The following is a 24,921-nucleotide window of genomic DNA, read 5'->3' as shown; positions in this document are numbered from 1 at the left end:
CTTACATGTGTAGGGAACCCTTACTCCTAAAGTTTGGTTTGGCTGTGCAACGTTCCTGGCACGTGGATTACAGCCGGCAACGGCAAACCGAGACGTCTTCTACGTTTTCTTTGAGCCACGTAAGTTTTTTCTCTTCCTTTTTCTACTGCCCTTCGATGAAAGTTACCAATAAGTTTGTGTGTGTTTGATAAACCTACAGCTTACTGTACGCGAATGAGTTTTACGTGTCTCTCTCGCTCTGTTCCTCCGCTTGAAGTTTTGTTCACAAACTGAGAACTTAATCACTTTCATACATCAGAGTCCTATGAAGTATGAGTCAAAATGAATTATCTCTCCGATGCAAGGATGTAGCTTAAGGTTATCACGTAAAACCTGCAGATTAAGTCATATCATTGAGTATGAGACGTTGCAGCTCAAAAAGCAGGCAATATTGATACGCATATTAACGATTCACATTTAATACTATTTTCCGGGGGAGGTGCTTCGTATAGTTTTGTGATAAGATATCATATGAGAGGCTTTGTATCTTTTGTCACAGTGTTAGAGTCTAAACTGGTCAGTACTGAGTTGATCCCGATACATCTTGCTTCCGGCAATTTTTAAATGCTGAAATATCCTAAGAATTACACCATTACTTGGAGAAGTAATTGGATTTGAGTCACCCCCACGCGCCCCCAAACACCCTAACATCAGTATGCATATTCTCCATACTGTTCTCTATACATTTCCTTTGACAGTGAGAAGGAGAATTTGTGTAACAATCAAGAGCTTGTTTAGTTGTTGATCATTTCCTTTATTCTCGTGACCTTAAAAAATTAGATCCTTGTCAGTCTTGGGTCAAATCATTAAATTTTTTTTTCCATCGACTGAAACCAATCGATTACTTTAATCTGTTCATTTTATACGCGGGTCTTCTGCCGGAAATTAAACTTGATCGTTCCGTTGCTTAAATCCGCGTTACACTGACTTTTACGACTGATTTTTACAACTTGTTCTCTGTAGATATATAATTTTTTTTCATCATCCTTCAGGCAATCACAAAACATGAAGGGATTACAAAGGACCGTTAAATAGATCAAGGTCGTAAAGAGATATCATAGTCAGTACAGGTCAGTTTCTTGTTGTATTCACGAGTCCATGTCCTCCGAAAGGTTTCTCTGTGAGTCAGGTTGATACTAATTTGCACTCAAGTCATTCAAGTTCCTGTTTAAAACTGTTTTCTAAGTTGGAAGATTGTTTCAAAGCAGAAGTGAAAAAAAGATAGAAATCAACAGTGAATGTTTAAAGCAAAATTTTCAGCGCAAGGTTGAAGTTGAAGTTGAAGTTCATTTATTTGTTTAAGCAGGTTGATTAATTGGCAGCTGTAGTAGCTGATGTGGACCTGCTGTCCTAACCCACCCATCCCACCCCAGGGGAGGACATCCATCACACAGTAATCTCGTGTGTGGGAAATTAACGTCTCCTGCCCGAACCCTTCAGGAGACCGGACCTCCATTTATTCGTCCCTATCCGAGAAGACTAGAATATCTAACCATTTCTTGATGTTATAGAAAGGTAGCAAATTCTTCTCAATTATTTTAAGACCTTGAGTGTTGGTCCGGCCGGGGCTCGAACCCTCGACCTCCCGCACTACAGTCCAGCGCTCTAGCCATTGAGCTAACCGGGAGGCGGTTAGGGGACATTTTGGATTACCACAATCGTGCTGTAAACAACCAGCATAAGCTTACAGAAGGCTGATGATTGTTCGCGCCTTTTACCATTTTGCATTGCACAGCATTTCGGTGGATGACAACCATGGCGAGTCTTTAATATAATGATGTGAAGTAATTGCCTGTGAGCAAAGTTATATGAAAGTGACTTAAACGTTGCAACGATCATTTAAATTCAAGTCTTATGCCGTGGAAACTTTTATTGAAAGAATTGTTTTAGTCTTTTTATGGGCGAGTCCGTTCTACGCGGAGGAAGGTCAGCGCGTTTAGGAATAGAGTAGATTAATAAATAAACTGCGTTTTGGCAGCAGGGGAAAAAAAAAAAAAACGTGAAAACGATTTTCACCCACCAGTGACCTAGTTTCTCTTTGCTTGAATTTAAGTCGCTGTTCGAAAACTTTTAAGGAGCACTCAGTGCAAGCCCTAAAGATTTTCTCAATGAACAGATTCATATGCGGGAATGACACCAAAAGCTTTTCCTGTGGAATTATGATTAGTGGTCACTTACATTTTTAGCTATTATACAGAACAAATTTCTTCCTTCTTTTCCTTAATATTTGTTTCTTAATGTTATCCTGAGAATCATTTGCTTGATACTCATAACAATGTCTCGCGAAGATTTCACTGCCATGATTAATCAGAAAGAAATTTCTGCTTACCTTCAACCATTTTTTGAGTAGAAAGGCGATAAGAGCAAAGAAGAATTTACCAAGGGATACTGGGTGGATGAGAATTGTGTACAATTGTCTAGCCATACCTCATTTATATTCCCTTTATTCTCAGAGACTCTAGTCATCCAAACATGGGACATGCAGTTGATATTTATGGATGTTCGAGTAGTGAATGTCTTGAATAACTAGCCGAGCGAAAATTACTTCAGTTGGATCAGTTGTTCGCGACAACACATTAATTCACCCCTTTCTTCTTTTTTTCAGATTTGAAAGTTGTTGCCAGGAGTTTCGATAGAAGATGATGACAAAAGATTCAAATAATCGATGACTAAAATAAATGTAATCAAAGATCGTACCGGATATTCAAATATTCATCCGTTTGAAAATTACTTCTAAAGAAGCAACGTATGCGCTTTTAAAAGGGCCCATGGAATTTGGAAAAAAACTAAGTCTTCTTGCGCGAAAAATTTAACTTGAGGTGCCGATGAAATAAGATAAAAAAATGAAGTCTTTTGGCGGGAAATTTTGGTCTATGGAAAAAAAAAAATTTGCCTTTTGAATTGTGTCCGATGTTGATCCAAATGTATACGAAGTGTTTTGATGGGAAAAATCGTTCATTGTGCAAATGATTTTCTCCTATCAAAAGTGAAGTTTATAATTTTTTTAACAATGGACGCAGAATTTTTTCCTCTCGTCAACCCTCCATACGCAAAAAAAAGTAAAAGAGCCTATATTTTGACTTGTTATCAGGCCCTTTTAAAAGCGCGGATTTGTTTCTTTATTTATATACATTCTAAAGAGACAAATAAAAGTTGAGAAAAAGACAAGATTGTAAATGAAGTTTATTAGTCTGCAAGTTTATTCACATAAAGCAATTAAAATATTTACTACAGCTAACAAGCGTAACCGAACATTACAGAACCACTTCAAATAATAAAGAGTAAAAGTAAAAATTAAGACAAACTTGCTGATTTACAACGTGCTTGACAAGAATTTTTGAGAAAGAAAATAAGTAAACAATAAATTAACTACTTTAAATGTACGATAATTCGCAAAGTCTGATCCGTACCTTGACCAATAAAAAAATTTTGTGAATTCGTACCGAAAAATTTTAAAATAAAACATCCAATCAAATTTGTGTAGTGATTGTCTTCACAATATGCCGAATATAAGTTCAACAGTATTACTGCGAGAAACGTTACCGATGCCAATAGATAACAGACCCTAAAGGCGGCCTTAATTTTGCATCTAAACCAAAACAAATTCTCAACAGATCAGCTCAATTTTTTTTTTGTCTTTTCCTTCTAAATCAGTCTTGAAAATGGAAACCATCTCTCATTTTCTCGACCTTATTTCGTTTTTGAAAGTTTTGTTTTTTGTTCAGCCAATGTGCTGAAAAAATTTTTCCGAGCAATTTCTTAATTTGAATGGAAAACGTGGTAAGTTGTACTTATTTACAATAACACGTTGTTACCTATATAATTTATTTCCAGGAGTCTACGAGTCTTTTTGACAGCTACATTTTCTTCCTCCGTCGCTCTAGTAGCTTCGCCGGTTTGTGATCCTCTTCAACAATAGAATTTAATTTTAAGGAACTGCAAGAAGAAGATGCAAGAAACGAACATGTTTACAACATTAATAAAAGTAATAAAACAAAAACGTGGCAGATTTTTCTGTGTTTCTCAAAAACTATAGTAGGAATTTTTTAAATCAGCATATGCTAACGTTCGAAAAGTGAGCAGAATAGCAACTTAGAACACTGTGACAAATCTACGCAAGTTCTTTTAGTTGTTGCTTATCTTTTCTTTACAACACTAATCATAATTGAATGATGTAAGTTTCAACTCCAGCAAAGGATCAATACATTCATTACGGTTCATACATTTACTAACTTACATACACTCCCGCAAGTACGCCTAATTGCAATAACATTGTCATAGGAAAAAAAAAGGAAAAGGCCAAACTCGTATTAATAAGCATTTATAACATAACCAAAGTAAAGCGCGCGCTCTGATTGGTCAATTTAGCGTTCCCCATTTGCCCATGGGTGTACGCTGCTGACGTGAGCAAATGCAAAGACTATTTTTCCGCGCGCGCTTGTTTTTTCTGGTCGCGTAAGATTTGTTAAATAAACGGGAACTCTTTAGCTACAATGTATCAATGTTATGTTATAAAACAAATGGTAAACACCACAGCGTACACTATTGAGTTATGGATGCACTTGGGAGGTTTGCTAAGCGCTCAAGAAGCTAGAGTCGCTCTCGGCTGTCGCCTCGAGCGACTCTTACGCTTCTTTCGCGCTTAGCAACCTCCCGCGTGCATCCATAACTCAATAGTGTACGCTGTGGTGTTTACCATTTGTTAAATAGCGTAGCAGGAGCGGATCCAGGAATTTTTGATTGGGGGGGTCCAAACTTTGGTTCAGAAAGGACTGTTGGACTCTTTTGAGGCAAATTACTTCTCCCCCTGGATCCGCCACTGCGTAGGCATATGACATCAGCTTATAAATTCTTTTTAATTTTTGGAGTCACCTGAAATTTCTCAACAAGATCCGATACTCGAGAAGTTTGAAATAAATTTGTAGTGAAAATTCTATGAATATTTTTCGGCTGCCCATGTGGGCGTATAGCCATAAGGAAGTTTCGTATGCTGATCAATTCCTATTTGTTGTCTTTTTCGCCTTCTCAGCTCTTTGTCGACTGCGCTTAAATATGGTCATGTCTAAATTTTTTTCTCTGTGCAAGCGCAGATATGTTGCAGTAAGATTTCTGTAAAACCCCAAACATCACTATGCCTACAGTTCTTGAATGAAAAAAGACAGTGATAAAACAATAGATTACCTTTGGAGTTACGGCTTTGTTTTAAAATAGTAGGGGAATCTTCGCAAATCTTTTCAACTTCAATTTGAATAAAAAAAATACACATAATTACAAAGAGGGTATCATAGAAGCAAAAATAAACAACAATCAATAAATTTGCTTTGTGAAAACTTGAAAGCCTATTGTTTCCTCCAAAAACAGTTTCACGACTAAGAACGGCAAATTTTAAAATTTGAGAGGCCCTTGAGTTCGAAGTCCAAATTACATGAAAATGCATCACATAAATGTGTGACTAAAGAATCTCAAACAAGTTATTCAAGATTCGAATCTACGCATTTTATCACAAGCTGTCACCTACGTCACACTCGATTAAAAAAGGAAAAAGCTTTCCGAAAATTGTCTCAGCGAATCGTTTAATTTCTCCGTGAAAAATTCCTAAACTAACACACTATAAGGAAACTTATTTCCTAGTTTTCGGTGGAAAACATTAACGTTTTTAAGCTTTTTAAGTTTTTTTTGGTTACAGCGCGCCGAAACTTTTGTTTGCATTCAGATCATTCTTTGCTGGCGACGTAGCCACAAAACAGAAGTTTTATGGTAAAATATGATTTAAAATTGTATCAGTTGATCTAAGTTTGGCTTGATAGACTCTTTGCTATCAGTTTAGGAACGCTGACAAAATTATTGCGATAAATAAAACTTAAATCTCTCTATAAATTTAAGGAAGCCTATTAAAATAAGTGAGGAGAATTTGCTACCTTTCTCTAATATCAAGAAAGGTATAGATATTCTAGTCTTCTCGGAGAAGGACGAATAAACCGTAGGCCCCGTCTCCTGCAGGGTTAGGGCTAGGAGACGTTAATTTCCCACGCACGAGATTACTGTGTGATGAATGTCCTCTCCTGGGGTGGGATAGGAGGGAAGGTGAGATTGTTACATGGACTGAAGCGGCTGCCAGAGGCGCCTGATAATGCTGACGTCCGATCTCAGCCTTATCATTGTAACTAGACACGTTTGTTGTTTAGAGTGCTCAATACTTTCTTTCTTTCTTTCTAAACTTTGTTAAATGAATTAAGAGCGCCTCTTTAAGATAAAGTTACGGAGATTGAAATTTTAGCTTTCTTTGTGGTTCTTCTGCGACCTGTCAAGACTGAAAAAAAAGCCCTATATCTTGTTTACACATCTTGCTGCATAATTCAATCTTGGAAAAATTAGACCAAAAAGCCTTTGTGTGTCCTATCTGTAGTGTACCTAACCAGAGTAGCCACATGTACGTATTACTAATCTATTTCTAACAAGTGGAATTCTTTAGCTTACCTTGGCTTTATCACGTGCTTTTATTTCCTTGCTATCTGCTCCAGTTTGGATACCTCCATCGTAGCATTTAATCTAAAAGAATCAGAAATACGACGTTATTAACTATGGACCTACAGACTGTTAGAAAAAATTAAGAATGTGTTCGTTTAATTTCAAAAAACCTCCAAAAGCTAACATAGCTATTAAGCTTTCTGCCTTGCGACCACATTTATTCTAGAAATCATGAACACCTATTCAGCGGGAATAGGCCATTTTACAGTTGTGTACTTAGTTGCCAAGCCTTTGATTCAGAGTGAGGCTAAAGATGACCTTGTTGTGATAGAGACCTGTATCTACTTAGCATGATAACAAAATGATTTACATTTGAAAGACGCAAGGTTTGTATCATAACAAGGTCATCTCTAGCCTCACTCCCATTCAAAGGCTTGGCAACCAAGCACACAACTGTAAAATGGACTATTGACGTAAATCTCTCTTACAGGTTCTTACATAGCCCTAGTCATTCATTTAAAGTTTGAATTAACCGCCGCTGAGCGAAGAATTTCTGTCCTAACACAAAGCCTCTACAAAGTTCAGTTTCACACTGTTCTTTGACGAAATTTCTACCATTCCTCAAACGGAGATTTAAGTACGTACTGCGTGTCGAGATTCTTTAACGGCAAACTTGTGAATTTTCTAAACTTTAAATCAGGAATGACGCGAATCCTACAACAACAAGTTGAATTCAATCTATCATTTTGCTTACCGTGTGTTCTGTTATCAACTTAGTGGCTAGCTGTCAGTTCGAACGTATCTCCTCGATGCTTCCCGGCTACGTTTAGCAGATTTTTTTCCCCAGAAAAGTTGATCGTTTCAGACTACGAGGAATTGCAGAATGTAAATTATATGAGGGATTAACACGTGCAAAGTCAGTCTTGAGAATAAAATCCTGGGAGCGAGGTTGATGAACACTTTCCAAACGAAGCTTCCCGCGTTAGGGCTGAACTCTGTAAAGGATTTTGTTACTATCGATAGTTTGGGTTCTTATAATCACCATTTTAAATTTAAAATTGATTTGAATGGAGGCGAAAATAAAGGAGGGAGCGCGGCTCCCAAGAAAAAAGACTTAACGAGAACATGGTGATCTCTATTTGGAAAAATAGGGAACTGGGTATCGCCCTTAGCGATTTTAATCAACTGATGCTAGTGTTGAAAAACGAAATTGCCAACTAAGCCCGGGTAAAATAATGGTAAAAACTAAGGAAGTGAGATGCGTCGTCCGACATTTTAATCAGCGAAGAGACCGATTGAAAATAACCCAGCCGGTGCAATAGCTCCGAAGCACGACAGTTGTCTTTGTCGCATGTTTTTGACAAGTTCAGTGGATCTGGCCCTGCACATGGCTAAAACGAATTCCAATCATGTTGAACTGACCAATTAAAACTGACTTGCCAGTAATGCATTTAATCACCATGTGTGAACAGGAAAACAAGTGTCTGCACTGTGATGGTCATCTCTACTATACTAAAAGGTAACCCTTGACACCCTAACATCAGTAAATATAGTCTCCATATTGTTTTGTATTCCTTTTCATTGGTATTGTCAAGGAGCATTAATCAGTCAAAAGCTTCTTGATTGGATGGCCAATTCCTGTATTCTAACATCATGTTTGATTCAGTATTGACAATGTATAGAGAAATTAGATGCTAGACACTCTTAAATGTTAAAGGGCCAAAAAGAGTCTATGAAAGACCCCTAGTATGAAATGCAGAGTATGACAGAAAGGTGTATCTGCATGCGCTACGGAGACCCACCAAACTGCGTCCGAAATGCGTATCTGCATGCGTGATGGAACTCAATATTAGCTGACCCACCAAATAAAATAGCCTGAGGATGACGCATAATGACCCAGACACAGGAGAGGCACGGACGCCATTTGTTTTTGGTTACATTTTATTAGCATATATAATGAAGAAATTAACGAGTCAAACGGTTCACAATATAACGGTTAATTCAAAGATGAAATGCTCAACAAGAATAGAATTGCAGCTTAAGTACTTGGTTTATCTCTGGCAGTAAATATCGTAAGTTTGACATAATTTGGCGAAGGACAAAGGGAAAACTTCAACGGTAAACTTGTTTAATTCAAGTCCTCAGTCTTACTGAAAAAAATTACCAAAAAACGAAAAGAAACTGAGTTTGTCATCTGCTATCAGTAACACGACAAAGTCAAAATCACAACTGTAAAAATAGCGTTCAACAATACCCAACACCACAAGCCCTACCAGGGTCATATTAGACAAGGTCCCTGTGAGGATCTAAACAAAGGGACCACAACAGAGTCGATATTCGGGCTAGAGATTAAAAACCTACAAACCTAGTCGGGCACAAATCGAGCTAATGTTTTAACCACGATTACAGGTTTTTACTGCTGACAATTCATACTGCATGCCCTAGGTAACCTCAGTAAAGTTGGGTAAAGTGAAAGTAACAAATTTGAAGACTCTTCAGTTTGAAGGGATGGTAGAGTTACCCTCTGATTGAGGCTTAAAAATCTGCAATAGATGTTGAATTAATAGATGTGGAATACATTTCTTTAGTTTTTGGCGACGATTTCGAAAAGATTCGGAACAAGAGAAAAACAAGCTAACCGACCGGATCCTCCCCCGGTTGTTTCTATCGCCTCAATGAGACTGGTCTCCGCAAATTACTTTCGCGTTTTTCCGGTGAACAAAAGGATTGGTCTTCCTTAATACAATAGAGACCTTCTACACAGGAATGTTCTTACGATAATTGTGAAGAATTCCCTCTGGAATAATATTCATATTATTCCGGGGGGGGGTGGGGTTGAGCAGTTTCTCAGATACATTCTCATAGGCTTAAAAATCAACCAAATTGTCGATAAAGCATAACAAGCATACAGTGCTAATTCTGCAAGGTCACTCTGTAAGTTACATTTTTTCAAAAATTCCTCGAACATCAAACACTAACTGGCATAAAACGAAGGAAAAGTAAACAGCGTTAAGCCCCAAATCAAGAATAAATAAAATCGACACAAGAAAAAACAGCTTATACGAATTAAAAGAATACGAAGCTCAAAAAGAAATTCACCAAATTTGCTGGTTGATGGACGTTTGCAGCACGAACTGTGCTGGTCAAATAACTCTGGTGAAGTAATGCAAGCGTGCTGCTATCACGCTGTGTTGCTTCTCACAAGTTAAGATCACCGGAGGAGATATAGTTGGCCTCGACAGAAGCATGTCTACCAAACTACGTTCGAATACCTACCCTACAGCAAATGTTTCTACGTAACATTCCTTACATTTGGAATGTTTAGTTGAACTTTCTTGAATTTTGCTGAAGATCCTTTAACTTACCAGTTACAGGTACTTTAACAATTATAGTTAACGAAAACCGCGGGTTTTTTTTTTTTAGGCTTCCTTTTCAGATGGTCTAAATGGTTGCTTGTGCTACCTTACAATCACTAATGCACCTATGCAATCTCGGATGTAGAAAGGACAACTAAGGAGCTATAGTTAATTGTTGTTCTTCAAATCACTATCTTAGGTTTTGTTAGTCTTTTTTCTGATCTATGATGTAGACAACAGACTTTGCAACAACTTTAGTTCTAGATTCTTTAACTTCCAGGGAATTGATTATTTCTCAAAACTTTGCTATTAGTGCCTCTGCTAAGCAAAATGGAATAATGGTGGATTTGAAATTCACAAAGCCAAGAGGTGTTATCTACCTAATTTTCCCTCTCTATACCAAAGGCATAACAAACGCCAGGAACAGAATTAAACCAAGCTTGCGGCGCGCCAAACCACATACAATGTATCGCCATTACAATTGAATTCTTTTTTTAGTTGTGCAAGCATCATTAAGGCAAGGTCGCCGGCCTGCCGTTTACTTTTGAATGATAAATACTTGTTGTTGTTGTTGTTGTTGTTGTTGTTGTTGTTGTTAGCTACATGGCAGTATGTAGCCTTAGTAAAGCTGCCGAACGTGTTCACGGCTTTCTTTGATGCTACGAAGATGGCTGTGGTTGGTCCTTGTTAGCTCTTGCTACTGAAGTGCATCATACTCATATTGACAGCTGCTTCCATGTTGATGACGTCACACCCATGCAGTCCATCCCTCATACATCTGACACAAATTGTCCACACTTCGGGATTCACGAATAACGAAGTCAACCTATGTGGAAACATTTACATAATCAAACAGAATACAGGCGCAAATCTGATTTTAACGCTCCAAACATGCTTAGTGGCCACTAAGAACTTGAATCTTCCTTAAACAAGTAAGAATACAACACAATTATACGATATCTATCATAGAAATCAGAGAATTGAACTGTGTCCAGACAGGAGATATTCTAATTGATGAACAAGAATTTCCACATTGATATATGGGGAGTGGGGAGGGGAGGGGAGGGGGAGGGAAGGGGCATTGACTAGTGCTAAAGTTTGCCTTACCGGCTGTGTTTCCCTTATCTCCCCCCTCCCTTTTCAGTAATTGTCCGATCGACACACCCGTTTGTCGGTGTTCTGTTGTTAGGTGCCTTGAGAAATTGTTTCTCGATCTGCTCCTCTTTTTGATACTATTACAGCACCTACCCTCTAAAGCTATAGACGAGGTACTTTAACTCAGTTCAGAACTTTATCTTTGGTCCTTTCATTACCTGGTCAGCAATGGACATTTTCTTGTTATCCTGATCTCTACCGTCCAGTTTTGCTTTAACTCGTCGCCACACACTGATCGCATACGTGTTCCTCTCCTGAAGAGCTGTAAACCAGAACAGAGAACAAGACTGTCAGAGTCGTGCTCTATAGAGCGGGTGGTAAAACATGAACAATTCCAAACCGTGGATGAACTCGTAAAAAAAAGGTTGTGGTATAATCTTTTGTCTCGCGATGTAGTCTTTTCCGATGAAGGTTACCATATTTCCACTGTACATTACGGTCCTTTTAAGGCGATAAGGTCGACTGAGTGCGCGTCGCGTTCTGAACCATTACGCTCAACTAAGATGAATGAATGAAATCTTGAACCGAGCAAAACAAAGACAATTGCCTAACTATAGTAATTGTTTCATTTCATTGCGTGCTCGCGCACGCATGTAGCTTGGAAAGGTAGTAAATGAAAAACACGCCCCGTGAGTATAAAACACATTCCGCAAATGAGAGATGAGTTTCTTCTACCTTTGCCAGTTCTGGGATCTCTCGCCAGATTAGCCGATGAAATTCTTCTGGGACTTGCAACTGCCATGACCCTGGAAGAAGCAGTTGGTGAACTAGCACCTGAAGGACTCGCTGTCATGTCTCTTTGTAAGATAACTGGGTGAGGAGAACCAACATCCGATGATCCAGATTCCTTACTACTCGGCGTGATGGAGCCGCTACCTTGACGAAGGGCTGGAGGATTAGGAACCGAATTAAGATTAGATAGTTCAACGTAAACGTTAGCCTCTGGGTGGGAAATTTCACGAGTGGGTAGGGGCGGCATGCTTCCTGAAAACAATACCCAACTTCAAACTTAAAAGGATTTTTCTCCATCCTCGTTCAGACCCGGATAACATCAAAAGGAGTTGTATCTGCTGCCAAACCTTTTCAATTCCAGTGTGTCGCCCAACTTCAAACCCCGATGGTTCAAATCTGTGTTCGATTTCAGACCAAAAGTGATTAATAATATTTGTTTTTCGACAAACTATGCGTAGTGGGAATCTTCACGATTTCAGGCTCCTCGTGCAGTATACTGAAGACATACCTGACGCAAAGGTGGGAGGAGGAGCAGCAATGGGCGTCTTCCCTCCACTGGCGCCTGACTCGTCCGGAACAAGTGGTGATGCCAGTGACAAAAGATGGTCATGAACCCTAGAATAAAAAATCCAGGGTTTGATATTAACGGCAACGTTGACTTTACTTCCATTTCTGACTCTTGAGTATTCGATTCCAGCTGGAGTGACACGTGGAATCCGCTTAATTTTGGATCTTCCCCTACTCAAAGATTTGTGTCTGTAGTTCTGTCAGTTTTCATTCCCTAATAGTCATTTGAACTGGAGAGAGGGAGCCACATTCATTGATTTGTCCGCTGGTGTGTTATAAGTGACTTTTGTGCCAATACGAGATTAAAAGCCTTATCTCAACCCCTCCTCCTCCCCCCCTGCCCCCCCCAAAAAAAAGGTTAAGGTGAATAGCTCTATCATCCAAGGAAGTAACCCAACTGATTGCTACAAAGACTCAAATAATTCAATCTTTTACACCCTAACATCAGTATGCATATTCTCCATACTGTTCTCTATGCATTTGCTTACGTGTTGACAAGGAGAATTTGCTTAACAATCAAGAGCTTCTTTACTTTAACATTTTCTATATTCCCTTGACATAATATTTGATTTGGGGGTTCAATTGTAGGAAAGAATTAGAAGCTAATGGGTTAAACCCAAAGTAACTCACCACTGAACTAGAGACTTGATGGACTTCACCATGGACTTAATGTCGGCAATGTTATCTTCTATATGATCTTTGCCATCACTGATCTTTCCTCCACAAACTGAAAAAGACAAGAACATCTTACTTGCCACAAGCTCCGAACAGCATTTCTCTACGTTTGCTCTACATGTCTCTTAACATACGCTAAAAGAATTTGCTGATACATAGCGGATCTCTTATTGATTCAAATTCTTATTTCAATCATTCATTGACAAGTGCTTTCTTGTTTTAAAAACAACTATAAAGCAGGCAGTACACGCGCCTATACAGTTACCTGCCAGGATGCTTTTAATCAGCTGCGCACACTCTTCCGATTGGCGGTTATGAGTGGAAATAAACAGCTTGGCTTGGCGAGATTCTGCTGCTTCTTCGTCCTGAGAAAACAAAGCGTTAAAAGGAAAGTAAGGAAAAGCAAGTTCTACAGTTCCTATCCCACATATGAATAAATCAAATTTGTTGCTCTGCAAGTAATAAAGTTGCTGAGTCTCACCTTTGCCATTGTAGTCAACATAGACTTCACATCACCAATGAGCTGTTGATGAGCCACCATTATAGTTTTCACCGAGCTTGCCTGCAACTTGATCGAGTCCTTTAAAACACGAAAGAGAAGTAACATTACAAACTAGTCTAAACAGTTAAATAACGTGCATTTGAACAGCAAAGTGTTACGTGCTCTGCTGATTCACAACGGGAAAGTTCTCAAGAAGCATGTTAAAGAGCTATGGCAAGATTCTTGAGACGTTTTTTTTCATGAATAAAATTGCCTTCAAATAAAAGAAAACCGCGTAACTAAGTTAGAGGAAGACAACAATTAGTGACGCAAAACTTCACCGAGACCGAAAAGGAAGCAACGTATTAAAAATAGCGAACCTAAACATTTTAAGCCAATTTTTTTATTATTTGAACAAACCGTTTAAAAGTTTTAAAATTTTCCAAAATCGAAAAAGGACGAAGAGATTACAGATAACCAACTTTCAATTGATTACAACAACTTTTCAAAACAAACCGTTTGAGGCTTTAAAAGGAAGATGCAGATTACAAATGGCGAACTTAGAAATCTCAAGAAACTTTTTTTATAACATAACCAAAGTAAAGCGCGCGCTCTGATTGGTCAATTCAGCGTCCACCATTTGCCCATGGGTGTACGCTGCAGACGTGAGCAAATGCAAAGACTATTTTTCCGCGCGCACTTACGCTTCTTTCGTGCTTAGCAACCTCCCGCGTGCATTCATAACTCAACAGTGTACGCTGTGGTGTCTACCATTTGTTGATTTTTAAGTTCAACAAACCATTTGAAGTTTTTCAATCCATGTTCATAATAATCATTATTTCAGCATCACTTCAGTTACTTACTCTATTAGCCATGATAGCCTGACCGACTTGTGTCTTTCTCGCCTTGAAGGACGCCATCTCCTGTCCCACAGTGTCCAACTTGTTCTTCATCCAGTCTAGAGTGATTGGCGCCTCTGGTGGATACGATACTTTCACTTTCTTTGCTACCTCGGTCACGTCATGAAGTTTCTCGGAACAACTCTCTATCTCAGCAGAACTTTGTTGACACCTGATTCATCAACGAGAGATTCGTGATGATTGTACATCTCTAAATAAGTTGATTGTTGCAGAAAATGGTCCATGCGATGGGTTGAAGCAAAAAGGAACGCATTCACCAAAGAGAATGAGTAATTTAGCGAGGTGACGTCGTAAGTAGCCTAGTCGAAATAAATTTACCGGGTTTTCTTCGGAGAAACTTACTCACAAATAGATCGAGGAAACCTGAGTAATTCGAAACAGCCTACAGAGGACAAATACAACGCGAAGCGGCGTAGTCGTCAGTATCATCAACATTTTCATTGTTATCATCATAACTATCAGTGGTATGAGCTTCGCGCGCGCTGCGACCCTCTGCTAAAATTTGTCAATACACACTATAAAAAAAATTCTTTTGAGATAACAAACAAAAGTGTCCTAAAGGAGAGCCCTATCAACTAACTAGCATTGACAACAAGAATAAAGCAATAAGGAATAGAAAGTACCTTTGGATCAAAGTTGTCATGACTTTGTCCACGCCAAGAGCGTCTGCTGTGTGTGTTCGTAAGGCCTCGCAGTGTAGTATGGCATTTGACAAGCTGCAGATATCTGAAGAATGTTTACTCTCCACCTACAAAAAAAAAAAAACCAAGAAGATGCAGTGAGAGAAACACGTGCAAAGCGTGGAAGAGCCTTTTTGACGACGCCGAGAGTCATCTACCCTTCTCAACAGAGATCTAGATTGTCAAAATTCTTATTAGAAGGGTGGTGTCGAAAGTAGTCCGGGATTGCCGTAGTTTTGCCCGACTGCGCGCCGTGATTGGTCGAGAAAATAACTCGCACCACCCATTCTCTATCGGCCAATCAGATGCAACACTAAACCCAATCGCGACTTTGTCAATGGCGTTTTCCCGCGCTGGAGGTCGGTAACCGCGTGTACCATCTTTGAGTTCTCATTGGCTCCTTAAAATGTTCAACTTTGTTCTAATTGGCCTTTGTCATGACCTTTGGTGTTGGGTTTACGTCTGTGAATCGAAAACCGCTCTAACTTACTGTCATCAGCATCTTTCTAGCTGCTAAAGTTTGCTCAAAGTTCTGTAGCACTGGGTTCAATGCAGGGTTTGCTCCGGCTGCCCACTTGAGGCGTTGTTCAATACTCGACTCCTGAGCGGCTAACTTCTCTTCCACGCCTTTCACAACCGAATCCATATGAATCAGTCCTTGGACACGCTACAGAAAGAAAATAACAACCGTCATCGGTCATTTAGACCACAGCTCTTCGAAATCAACACCTCTAGCAGTCTTTATCTCGAAATTCTCTCTTGTCGCTCACAACTGCGAATGCACGTCATCAAGTAAAGTGAAAAAAAGTTCCAACTATCCACACAAGAAAAAAAAAACAACAACTAACTGAGGTTGTGATTAGCCACATGAAGCTGGCTATGCATCAGTTGTGTGTACCGTTCAGTTTAAAATGCTAAAACGAGGGCCTCCTAATTGATTAGTTTGTATTACAGCGCACCCTTTGTGATTGCAATCTAATTCCGCTCGTTGTTTGTGTCTGAAAAACGTCATGCCTTACTTCTATGCATATCTCGCACAAGAAGAAATACAACTATCGAAAAATAACGCGTTTCTTTCCTTAATACGATGAGCCTAACCTTTTTGAGGTCCGCCATAATAGTAGCTCGTGCTGGTGTGATCATGCTGCTTCCACGCATCGGACATTGCAGCAAATTATCCTCGTACAGCCACTAAAAAGGCCGGAGTAAAAAGGAATATGGACATACTTCTAAGATAATTCATTACTCAACAACTACATCATAACAGTGCATGTCGACGTTTAAAAACGTCAGTAGTCATTAAAAAAATTGTAACTGTAGCCGCACTCTACCTGAAATCTGGCCAGTTGAAGCTGAGCCCGCTGTACTACACCTTTGTAAATGTTCATGTTGTTATCCAGACGTCTAGAAACAGACACACAGACATTAAACAGAGTCATAAAACTTGTGGCTCGGGAAAACAATAGGTTCGTTGTTTAGGAAGACTAACTCCCTTCCACAGAAGTCTGACAAAAGGAATTGGGACTCTGAATTGTGTTTTCAGTGTTAATAACAAGTTTCGTATATAAACCTTACTTTCACCCGATGTCAATCTCAATTTCATTAGTCATCCTTCCCAAAAACACAAACATAAACACCTGAACCTCACATAAAACGAATCACAACAGTTATTTCCTCCTCTTCTATTTGCGATCGGGTTTTGCAGGATCCCTTAAAACACTCCGATCCTCCAGAATATTAACTCAATGATGCATACCCTTCACACACTAGCATCAGAATGCATATTCTCCATACTGTTCTCTATACATTTCCTAAGGTGCTGACAAGGAGAATTTGTTAAACAATCAAGAGCCTCTTCAGATGGAGAGCATTTTCTTTATTCTCATGACCTTAATGTGTGTTTTAGAGGTGCTCTAGTAAGGAGAAGTTAGATGCTGGTCACGTCAAGCGCTCAAAGTGTAGCAAAAATCTAGTTTCGTACTTAGCAAAGTCATGTTTTCTCCAGGCTACGTCATAAGAACTTGTCAAGCTTGTAATCTGCGAGAGTTGCTTCGACTTAATCATTCCACTGGTAACATTGCCATCAACAACCTTGCAATACAAAAAAGAAAAACAAGTGAGTCCTGTTGATAAATATGAACAGTGAAACTTCTCACTAAAATACGATACCTCCACTCACTCGTACACTTTACTTAAATCCTACACACCTTCTTGCAATAATCTTCCAGTATAACAACACCTTCCTCGTTGAGAACCTCTTTGTCTCCCTTACTTCCCAATATTATGGCGAACTTGATAATCACCGCAGCCAGAGCCTGGGACGGCAAGCCCATAATGCACTGCTGCACGCAATCAGCGATAAAATGCTTCACATGTACTGCTAGGTCATCTTCACTGTAGCACTTGTCGGGATTCCAGACTTTGTTCTCACCATGACCGCTGTCCGAATTCGTAAACAAGTCGGTCGACGGCTCAGTAGTGCAGTTTGCAGCACCCGGCATGCTTCCTGAGTGAGACACACCTGAAACGAAAATACATGATATAATATATTAGAGCATAAAGACTTCACACTTTATAAATGCAGAGGAAAGACCATCTCAAACTAGCCTTTCACGATAACTAATATACAATATGGTTGTTATTTAAAGGTAACAAATTACCTTTTAGTGTCAAGGTAACCAGTCTACAGCTTTTGAAGAAGGAGATGATGACTTCCAGCCTCTTGAGAAAGAACAACTTGCTGAGGAGTTCAGCATTTTTTGCACTGTTTGTTACCTGCCAGATGAAGTCAAAGCATAATTGAAAAGTTGACAAAAGTTGAAAAAATATATATATTCAAAGTATTCTGAAATGACATAAATGAAAGGATCTTCACCTGGAGATTTTGTGCATCTCGTACTACGTCAAACTTTAACTCGCGCTTGTCAAAGTGAACTCGCTCAAAAGCTGTAAACATGTCCGACAGTTCACTAGCAACTTTGGTAAACAGACCATTGAATCCAGCCAACAGCATCTGTCCAGATGTCATTGTACTACTGCTGTCCTCACCTAATAATACACAATAAGATTAGCTCACAAAGCATTTCAGGGTTAGCCTTACATACCAAAATGACTGGCATAGCTGCTAATGCTCATGCCAGTTTCTGTTGCATGAAGCAAATGGGAGTATTAGACTTCCCATGAATGGGAAGCAAGTCCAGCAAACGGTTATCCTCTATAGTTTAGTCAAGCTAGGTTTCTCGACAGTTTGTTAGCATCTAGTTATACTCCTAACTGGAGAGAAGCACTTTGCGAGATGCGAGAAACGTTTGTCGCTCAAGAAAACAACAGAATGACCCTGGCCTTAGCACAGACCTAGACTTTCAATCCACCTGATATCTAACGCGCTAATCATTAGGTTGATCATCAGGCCTGGCTCGATTCATATCTTCGACAGTCATATCCCCTTCGATAACATTTATTACCACCTACACTCACTCAATACCTAAGAGTATATTGCATGAATTGATCTTTGGCGACCAAAATGCGCAACAGAAGTAACTGACTCAGGTCTTTTAATTTCATGTCTCTCCATGGTGCATGATATTTATAAGAAATTATGCCAAAGGATCTCTTCCACCAACACTGCGTTGAGCGATCTCTTACCTCCCCAGAGAACCCGGCAGTTGAGAACTAGGTCGCATAATTATATTTTACCTACGGTTCAGAAAAGCCGTTTTAAATCAGTTTTTATTGATAGATGTCTTTTCAATAGTAACTAATACCTTTTCCTTTTCCTTATTCATTCTATTCATGTTAATTGTTGCACGTCTGTTGCACAATAATTCTTAGTAAAGACCTTTATTATTATTATTATTATTATTATTGTTATTATTATTTCCGTCAATGACTTAATACCAAGGAGAAGTTTATAAGACACGATACCACGATATCAGTAGCTACAAACATGACACGATAGAGAGCTACAAACAAGACACGAAGACACGATATCAGTAGCTACAAACCCAATTTGCATGTACAATTGCTGGTTTTTTTTATCCATTACAAACTCGTTATTCGAACCTACAAAGCTGAAAACCCTCGATCGATAAATGTGCTGTACCTGAGTCAGAGCCAGATATTTTGCTGGTCAGCAGAAGCTTCTCAAACTGCGTACGCAACTCTTGAATTACTGCATCAACTTCCTCTGGGCTGTGTTTCTATAACGAAAGAAACAGCGACAGTGAATTCGGCGGTGATCTTGTAACTTTAACCGAAACATCTAAAAGCTTCTTCTCCCAACTGATGAAAAGACATTTCTTTATTGGCTAATTATGAGAATTTCGTGTCCCACACAAACAGTCCACTTAACTTGATAATTTTCTTCGATTTCATTTCCTTTCTGTACGATATCATAACAAAAATACGAGGGTAAATTCTGTAATTATCACACGGGAGCTACCACTCTCTCTTTCGCAAGATCTCTTCATCAATCCTTGTAATCTGCCACACATATCCTACCATTTTCGCCCTGAAGATTTGGTGTTTACTCTGACGAAATCTCCTAGTTGAAATTTTCCTTTTTTTCTCATCACTGTTCTCGTTGACAATACATTTATTTTGTAGGAGAAATTGCTTCCTGGCTACGTAAAGGGTTGCGTAAAGGAAGAGATTTAGGTAAAGGAAGAGACTCAGGCAGCTTTTTCCACAGATTTCATTGAGAAGACTAAAGAGATGAGGGACAGGAGGGAAGATTTCAAGAAATTTTCTAGTGCAGTAAAATTTTTCCTTCACCTGTGCCGTCTCACTAGAGATGTGTCCTTCCAAAAGACGAGCTTCTACGTTCTCGGCAAGTTCTCTCAAACTTATTTTCTGTGTATGAGCCACAGTCTGAACCTGTTGTATTACAGTAAACACACTCGGGTCTTCAATATAGATGCTCTTGAATGCTTCTGGGACAATGATTGTCCTGAAGTTTGTCATCAGCTCCTGAAAATTAAATCATCATCGTAACTTAAAGACTTGAAAAAAACTGGCTTCATCCCCACTGTTGTATGTTCTTATTCGAACTAGTTTTTTTTTCCCTACTTCATTGGTGCATTTTTCATCATAACTAACCATGATCAGCATTTTCAGCGATCTACCTTTTAAGATATAACTAAGAAGCCAATCTCTGTTGGGTGCGAGTCTGTTTCAAATGCAAACTTGACAGGGCGGTGGAAGAGCAGATAACAAGTGGCCTAAGGCCGAACAAAGCATCAGAAAGACACTGTATCAGCGACCCAAGTAGTTTGCGTAACATTGTCTACATTTGAATCTAACCCGAACTTTAAACCGTTTTGGTTTGTTTGTTTGTTTGTTTTTTTTTTTACCATGAGGAGACTCTAAGGAGTACTGCTATTTCCACATGAATAGATGCTAGTCCAACGCACTTTGTCAAGTTTGCTAGTGTACTTATCTTAAATTCTTGGGTTGAGCAAAAAAGCCCTGCCGATGAACACACATCAACGACCTGGCCATCGATCCCGGAGTCCAGCCCCTCTAGACCACTGCCTCTTCCATACTCGTACAAACAAAAAACATTCAACAGCATTTAGGTGCTTAAGTATCTTCAAGATAGTGATATACCTGTAAAGCCATAAAAACCCTCTGCACTGTTAAAACAGCTTTCATGGAATACTGTGCTTGTCCAAGAATGGCCTGCTGGTTGTCTTTTACCTCCTGTTGAGTGAATTAGTTTTGAGCTTTAAGTGCTGCTACTGCCGTTAGGTGAAGTTTTCTTACCACACAAATTTTCCATACTAGAAACTGGTGTTTTAAGAGAGTCCATTTTTTCTGAGCTCGGACCAAAAAAACCCTCTCTACAGGGGAACGGATGTTTTCTAACACAACACTACGTTAAACCTTTCGTTCCCGAGATGTGAATATCAATTTGCCAACTGATGACAATCTGTTTCTTTGTTGCTTCCCCCGTGAATTTGGAGTGACATCTACGCAATATTTGTCAAATGATAATCAAAATTCTCAAAACCAAAAGGTTCGAGAGTGTACTAGAAGAGTAAGAAGAATTCAAGCACTCAACAACTCTGGGAAGAAAATAGTTCAGCCAAAGGATAGTTTTCATTACCATTTGATGATCCTTCAATAACAATAATAGTTGATTGACATTCCCGCTCATGGAGCACAGTTCGTCAAGAAACCAGTCTCCTTCTCTTGATGTGAGATCAGATAATCTGTCTTTGGCGACTATTAGCAACAAGGAAAAAGTAGTAAAACTTTAAATCATTGTTTTTGGCTAATCAATGAAAATGATACTAATGAATCAGACAAAAATCCAGGTAAGTAGCAGTTACCAGAAATTTACCCGAAGAACACTGAACTCTGACATAATAGTTAACTAAAGGTTGATGAATAAAAATCACACACAATCAGGTCTATAAAGTTCGCTCAAACAAAACTAAACTTATTACTCATCAGCCATTGAATAAATAGAACAGTCAGCAGCCCTGCTATCTATGTCATCGCACAACAGGTAATCAAGTGGCGTGTAACAAGTAAATTAGATTACTGTTGCTTGGAAATCCAACGATGCAGACTTTCGTAAAAGAAGAGAAGAAAACAAAAATCCGTTTTAAAGCCAAAGACAGTTTTTTTTCCTGGCCTTCCTTACCTTTGGCTGTATTCTCCATTGCCAGACACCTCTTGTTCAAGGAACACAACGCAGTAATCAGTACACCAGTAAGACAACGGTAGGACGCAGGCTGCTTCCCTAGAAATCACAACATGAGATGGGACTCAATGCACTCGTTAACAAATGGTAAAGACGACAGCGTACACTATTGAGTTATGGATGCACGCGAGAGGTTGCTAAGGACGAAAGAAGCGTAAGAGTCGCTCGAGACGATAGCCGAGAGCGACTCTAGCTTCTTGAGTGCTTAGCAAACCACCCAAGCGCATCCATAACTCAGTAGTGTACGCTGTGGTGTTTACCATTTGTTTTATAACATAACATTGATGCATTAAAGCTAAAGAGTTCCCTTTTAATTAACAAATCTTACGTAGCCAAAAAAAACAAGCAAGCGCGGAAAAATAGTCTTTGCATTTGCTCACGTCAGCAGCGTACACCCATGGGCAAATGGGGGACGCTAAATTGACCAATCAGAGCGCGCGCTTTACTTTGGTTATGTTATAATTAACAATGGAGATGAAATCAGCGATAGCATGGTCTGTTTGAACACATAAAAGGTTCAGCCCAGTTGATGTCATCAGTAAGTGTATGTAATAACCTTAACACCCTAACATTAATATCCATATTCTCCACATGGTTCGCTTTACGTTACCTTTGATACTAATGAGGGGAATTTGTTTGTCAATCAGGAGCTTCTTAAATTGGTGATCATTTCCTTTATTCTTATAACCTTCACATTTAATTCAAGGGCTGTAGTGTAAAGAGAAATTTAGAAACCAGTCACTCCTAGGGACTACAGATTAAAAGAACACCTATAGCCGGCACAAAACTATCCCCAAAACTAAACAGCTTTTCCGGGTATTTTGAAAACACTGTAGCACAATTTACCTGTAATGTACTTTTTCAGGGCAGCATAAGCTTCACCCACAGCCTTACTTAGGAATGTTGTCTCGACACTCTCTTGTTTTCGACGTTCAGAGAACTGTGCAAGAAACAAATCAGATTTCACAAACATCATGAGTCATACCCTGATTAACGGCTGTACCGTGTTGTAAAATAACCTGAAACGTTCACTTCCATAACAAGTTATTAAAATGCTATTCATATAGTTTCAACTTCACCAGAACCATTTCAAGTGAAGTTTAATATACCAAATATACCAACTTCACGGACCCACGTACCTTAATAAACTTAGCATTCTGTTCTGTCAAACTGCTCTGTAATTTCACTTCCATGGCCATAAACCCGGTCACTTCAGCCAAAGTAAGAGGACTGTCGGCGACAGGTTTGTTGTGCAGCTTTTCACTCTCCTCTATAACTTCCTGGCATCTAGAAAAAGAACATACGCTCTTTAACCATTAACCATTAGCTTCTCCTTACACCTTTGATTTAATACCCAGTAAACTATTGTTGAAAATATAACGCACTTAATGACCGCGTTGAAGGGCCGACGGGAAATAATTTGGCTTCATGGTTTAGGTCCAAATACTTCTGTCCGACCCTACCAAACACTATCAACTCCCATTTCATCATAACACAAACATTCTTCATCTTCCTTTTTTTTCCTCTTTCAACTCGCATCTCGGAGGACCGTAAGGCTTTTTCCAGCCTCACCCGCGCCATCAAGTACTTCCCCCTTAAAGCAGTTTGTTATTATTGCTCTTTTCTTCAATATAAACGTGGAAGACTAGAGGCTAGAGGCTGTCTGCACAACTGCTGGGAGAACACGACACTAATCTCATCATTTCAAACTTTTCTTTTCTAATTGTTGTCCCATGATAATAATCATTTCGTTATTGATACAAGAGTAAAATCATACTTCTTTGTTGAGGAATCTTCCACCAAAGACTGAAGCCAACTCTGCCATTCAAAGCTTCTGTTCTGCTGTACATAATCGGATGGAAACTGCAAGACACAATGATTACCACATAAGATTTTGACACTTGTTGCAAACTTGATACGGGGAAGATACGTTCATGGAATTAATAACGGTATAGAGTGATCATCTACTGAGTGTTAATAATAATTTATTGACTTCTAAGGCGCAAATTCTATGTATATATATTCAAATGCGCCGTAACATAAACAGGCCAGACCACATCACAGTAATCTCGTGAGTGGGTTCTTAAACGTCCCCTGCATCTCTTGATTAGTTAAAAGAAATATTGATTAGTGTTGAAAGAAATCAAGGATTGCACTGCTTTTGCTTCCCCACCCACTAAGATTTGTCCATAAATTTCACAGTTCAATTAGTATGGTTACTCATATAAATCAAGTTTGTAAGACCGCTTTTTACCATATTCACAATATTCGTAGGATTTCTAAACACCTTTCACAGGAATCCCTTAAAACATTAGCTAATGCTTTTGTTACATCCAGACTTGATTATTGTAACAGCCTACTTTATGGCCTTCCCAAGTATCATATAACTAAACTACAACGAGTGCAGAACGCTGCAGCCAGATTAATAACGAACATTAGAAAGTTTGATCATATCACACCAGTTTTAAATAACCTTCACTGGCCATCTGTGTTTTACCGCATCTATTTCAAAATTCTTATTATTACATTTAAGGCTATATATAATATGTCACCTAGCTATATTAGTGACTTAGTGTCTATTAAGTCGTGTTCTGTTTATTCTCTTAGATCTAATTCGTCATTATTTTTGGAGCGTCCCAAGGGGCGCATGTTATCTACATTAGGAGCCCGCTCATTTTATTCTGCTGCCCCTATACTATGGAATAACCTTCCAGCAAATATCCGAGAAATAACATCATTAAGTATTTTTAGGAAGAAACTTAAGATACATCTTTTTACCTTAGCTTAGGACAAGTAATTCTCAGCAACGACATATTACCAAGGGGTGGGGGTATCAATTGTGTATTTTACATTAAGTTTTAGAGATATATCTTATATTCATGTAAAGCGCTTTTGATCATTTTAATGTTAAAGGGCGCTATATTAAGTTAATAATATTAAATTAATTAATTATTAAATTCGTTTTAACTTCCTATCAAATCAGGTTCAAAACTTAGACCAATCACCTCTTCCCTCAAGTTCGCGCTGGCTCCATGCGGTGTTACCCTATCACTAGTAATCGCGCTCGCTTTGCTTTCAGCTTTACGACACTCAGTCGAAGAGGGTTTAAAAACAACTGTTGCGAGAAACAGACCAATAA

General features: G+C 39.0%; 1 protein-coding gene across 1 annotated transcript in view; it reads right to left on the bottom strand.

Moving 5' to 3' along the window:
• Positions 1 to 8,430: 8,430 nt before the first annotated feature.
• Positions 8,431 to 24,921, bottom strand: part of LOC111340144 (serine/threonine-protein kinase SMG1) — a 47,137-nt gene continuing 30,646 nt past the window's right edge. The window contains exons 56-79 of the mRNA XM_088736808.1: positions 23,560 to 23,645; positions 22,922 to 23,069; positions 22,629 to 22,722; positions 21,723 to 21,821; positions 21,180 to 21,298; positions 20,681 to 20,773; positions 19,847 to 20,041; positions 19,176 to 19,272; positions 17,949 to 18,121; positions 17,734 to 17,848; positions 17,281 to 17,594; positions 17,055 to 17,164; positions 16,405 to 16,477; positions 16,172 to 16,264; positions 15,564 to 15,740; positions 15,017 to 15,141; positions 14,337 to 14,544; positions 13,474 to 13,572; positions 13,258 to 13,357; positions 12,948 to 13,044; positions 12,259 to 12,365; positions 11,694 to 11,906; positions 11,177 to 11,280; positions 8,431 to 10,689 (exon numbers count right to left, since the gene is read on the bottom strand). Of these exons, the coding sequence (XP_088592934.1) occupies positions 10,612 to 10,689; positions 11,177 to 11,280; positions 11,694 to 11,906; positions 12,259 to 12,365; positions 12,948 to 13,044; positions 13,258 to 13,357; positions 13,474 to 13,572; positions 14,337 to 14,544; positions 15,017 to 15,141; positions 15,564 to 15,740; positions 16,172 to 16,264; positions 16,405 to 16,477; positions 17,055 to 17,164; positions 17,281 to 17,594; positions 17,734 to 17,848; positions 17,949 to 18,121; positions 19,176 to 19,272; positions 19,847 to 20,041; positions 20,681 to 20,773; positions 21,180 to 21,298; positions 21,723 to 21,821; positions 22,629 to 22,722; positions 22,922 to 23,069; positions 23,560 to 23,645 (3,117 nt within the window). The 3' untranslated portion in view covers positions 8,431 to 10,611. The remainder of the gene's footprint in view (positions 10,690 to 11,176; positions 11,281 to 11,693; positions 11,907 to 12,258; positions 12,366 to 12,947; positions 13,045 to 13,257; positions 13,358 to 13,473; positions 13,573 to 14,336; positions 14,545 to 15,016; positions 15,142 to 15,563; positions 15,741 to 16,171; positions 16,265 to 16,404; positions 16,478 to 17,054; positions 17,165 to 17,280; positions 17,595 to 17,733; positions 17,849 to 17,948; positions 18,122 to 19,175; positions 19,273 to 19,846; positions 20,042 to 20,680; positions 20,774 to 21,179; positions 21,299 to 21,722; positions 21,822 to 22,628; positions 22,723 to 22,921; positions 23,070 to 23,559; positions 23,646 to 24,921) is intronic.

This window comes from Stylophora pistillata, chromosome 10, assembly GCF_964205215.1.
Source record: "Stylophora pistillata chromosome 10, jaStyPist1.2, whole genome shotgun sequence".
Lineage (NCBI taxonomy): Eukaryota > Metazoa > Cnidaria > Anthozoa > Scleractinia > Pocilloporidae > Stylophora > Stylophora pistillata.
The sequence above is the reverse complement of the archived record's forward strand: the minus strand, read 5'-3'. Positions and strand labels throughout refer to the sequence as shown.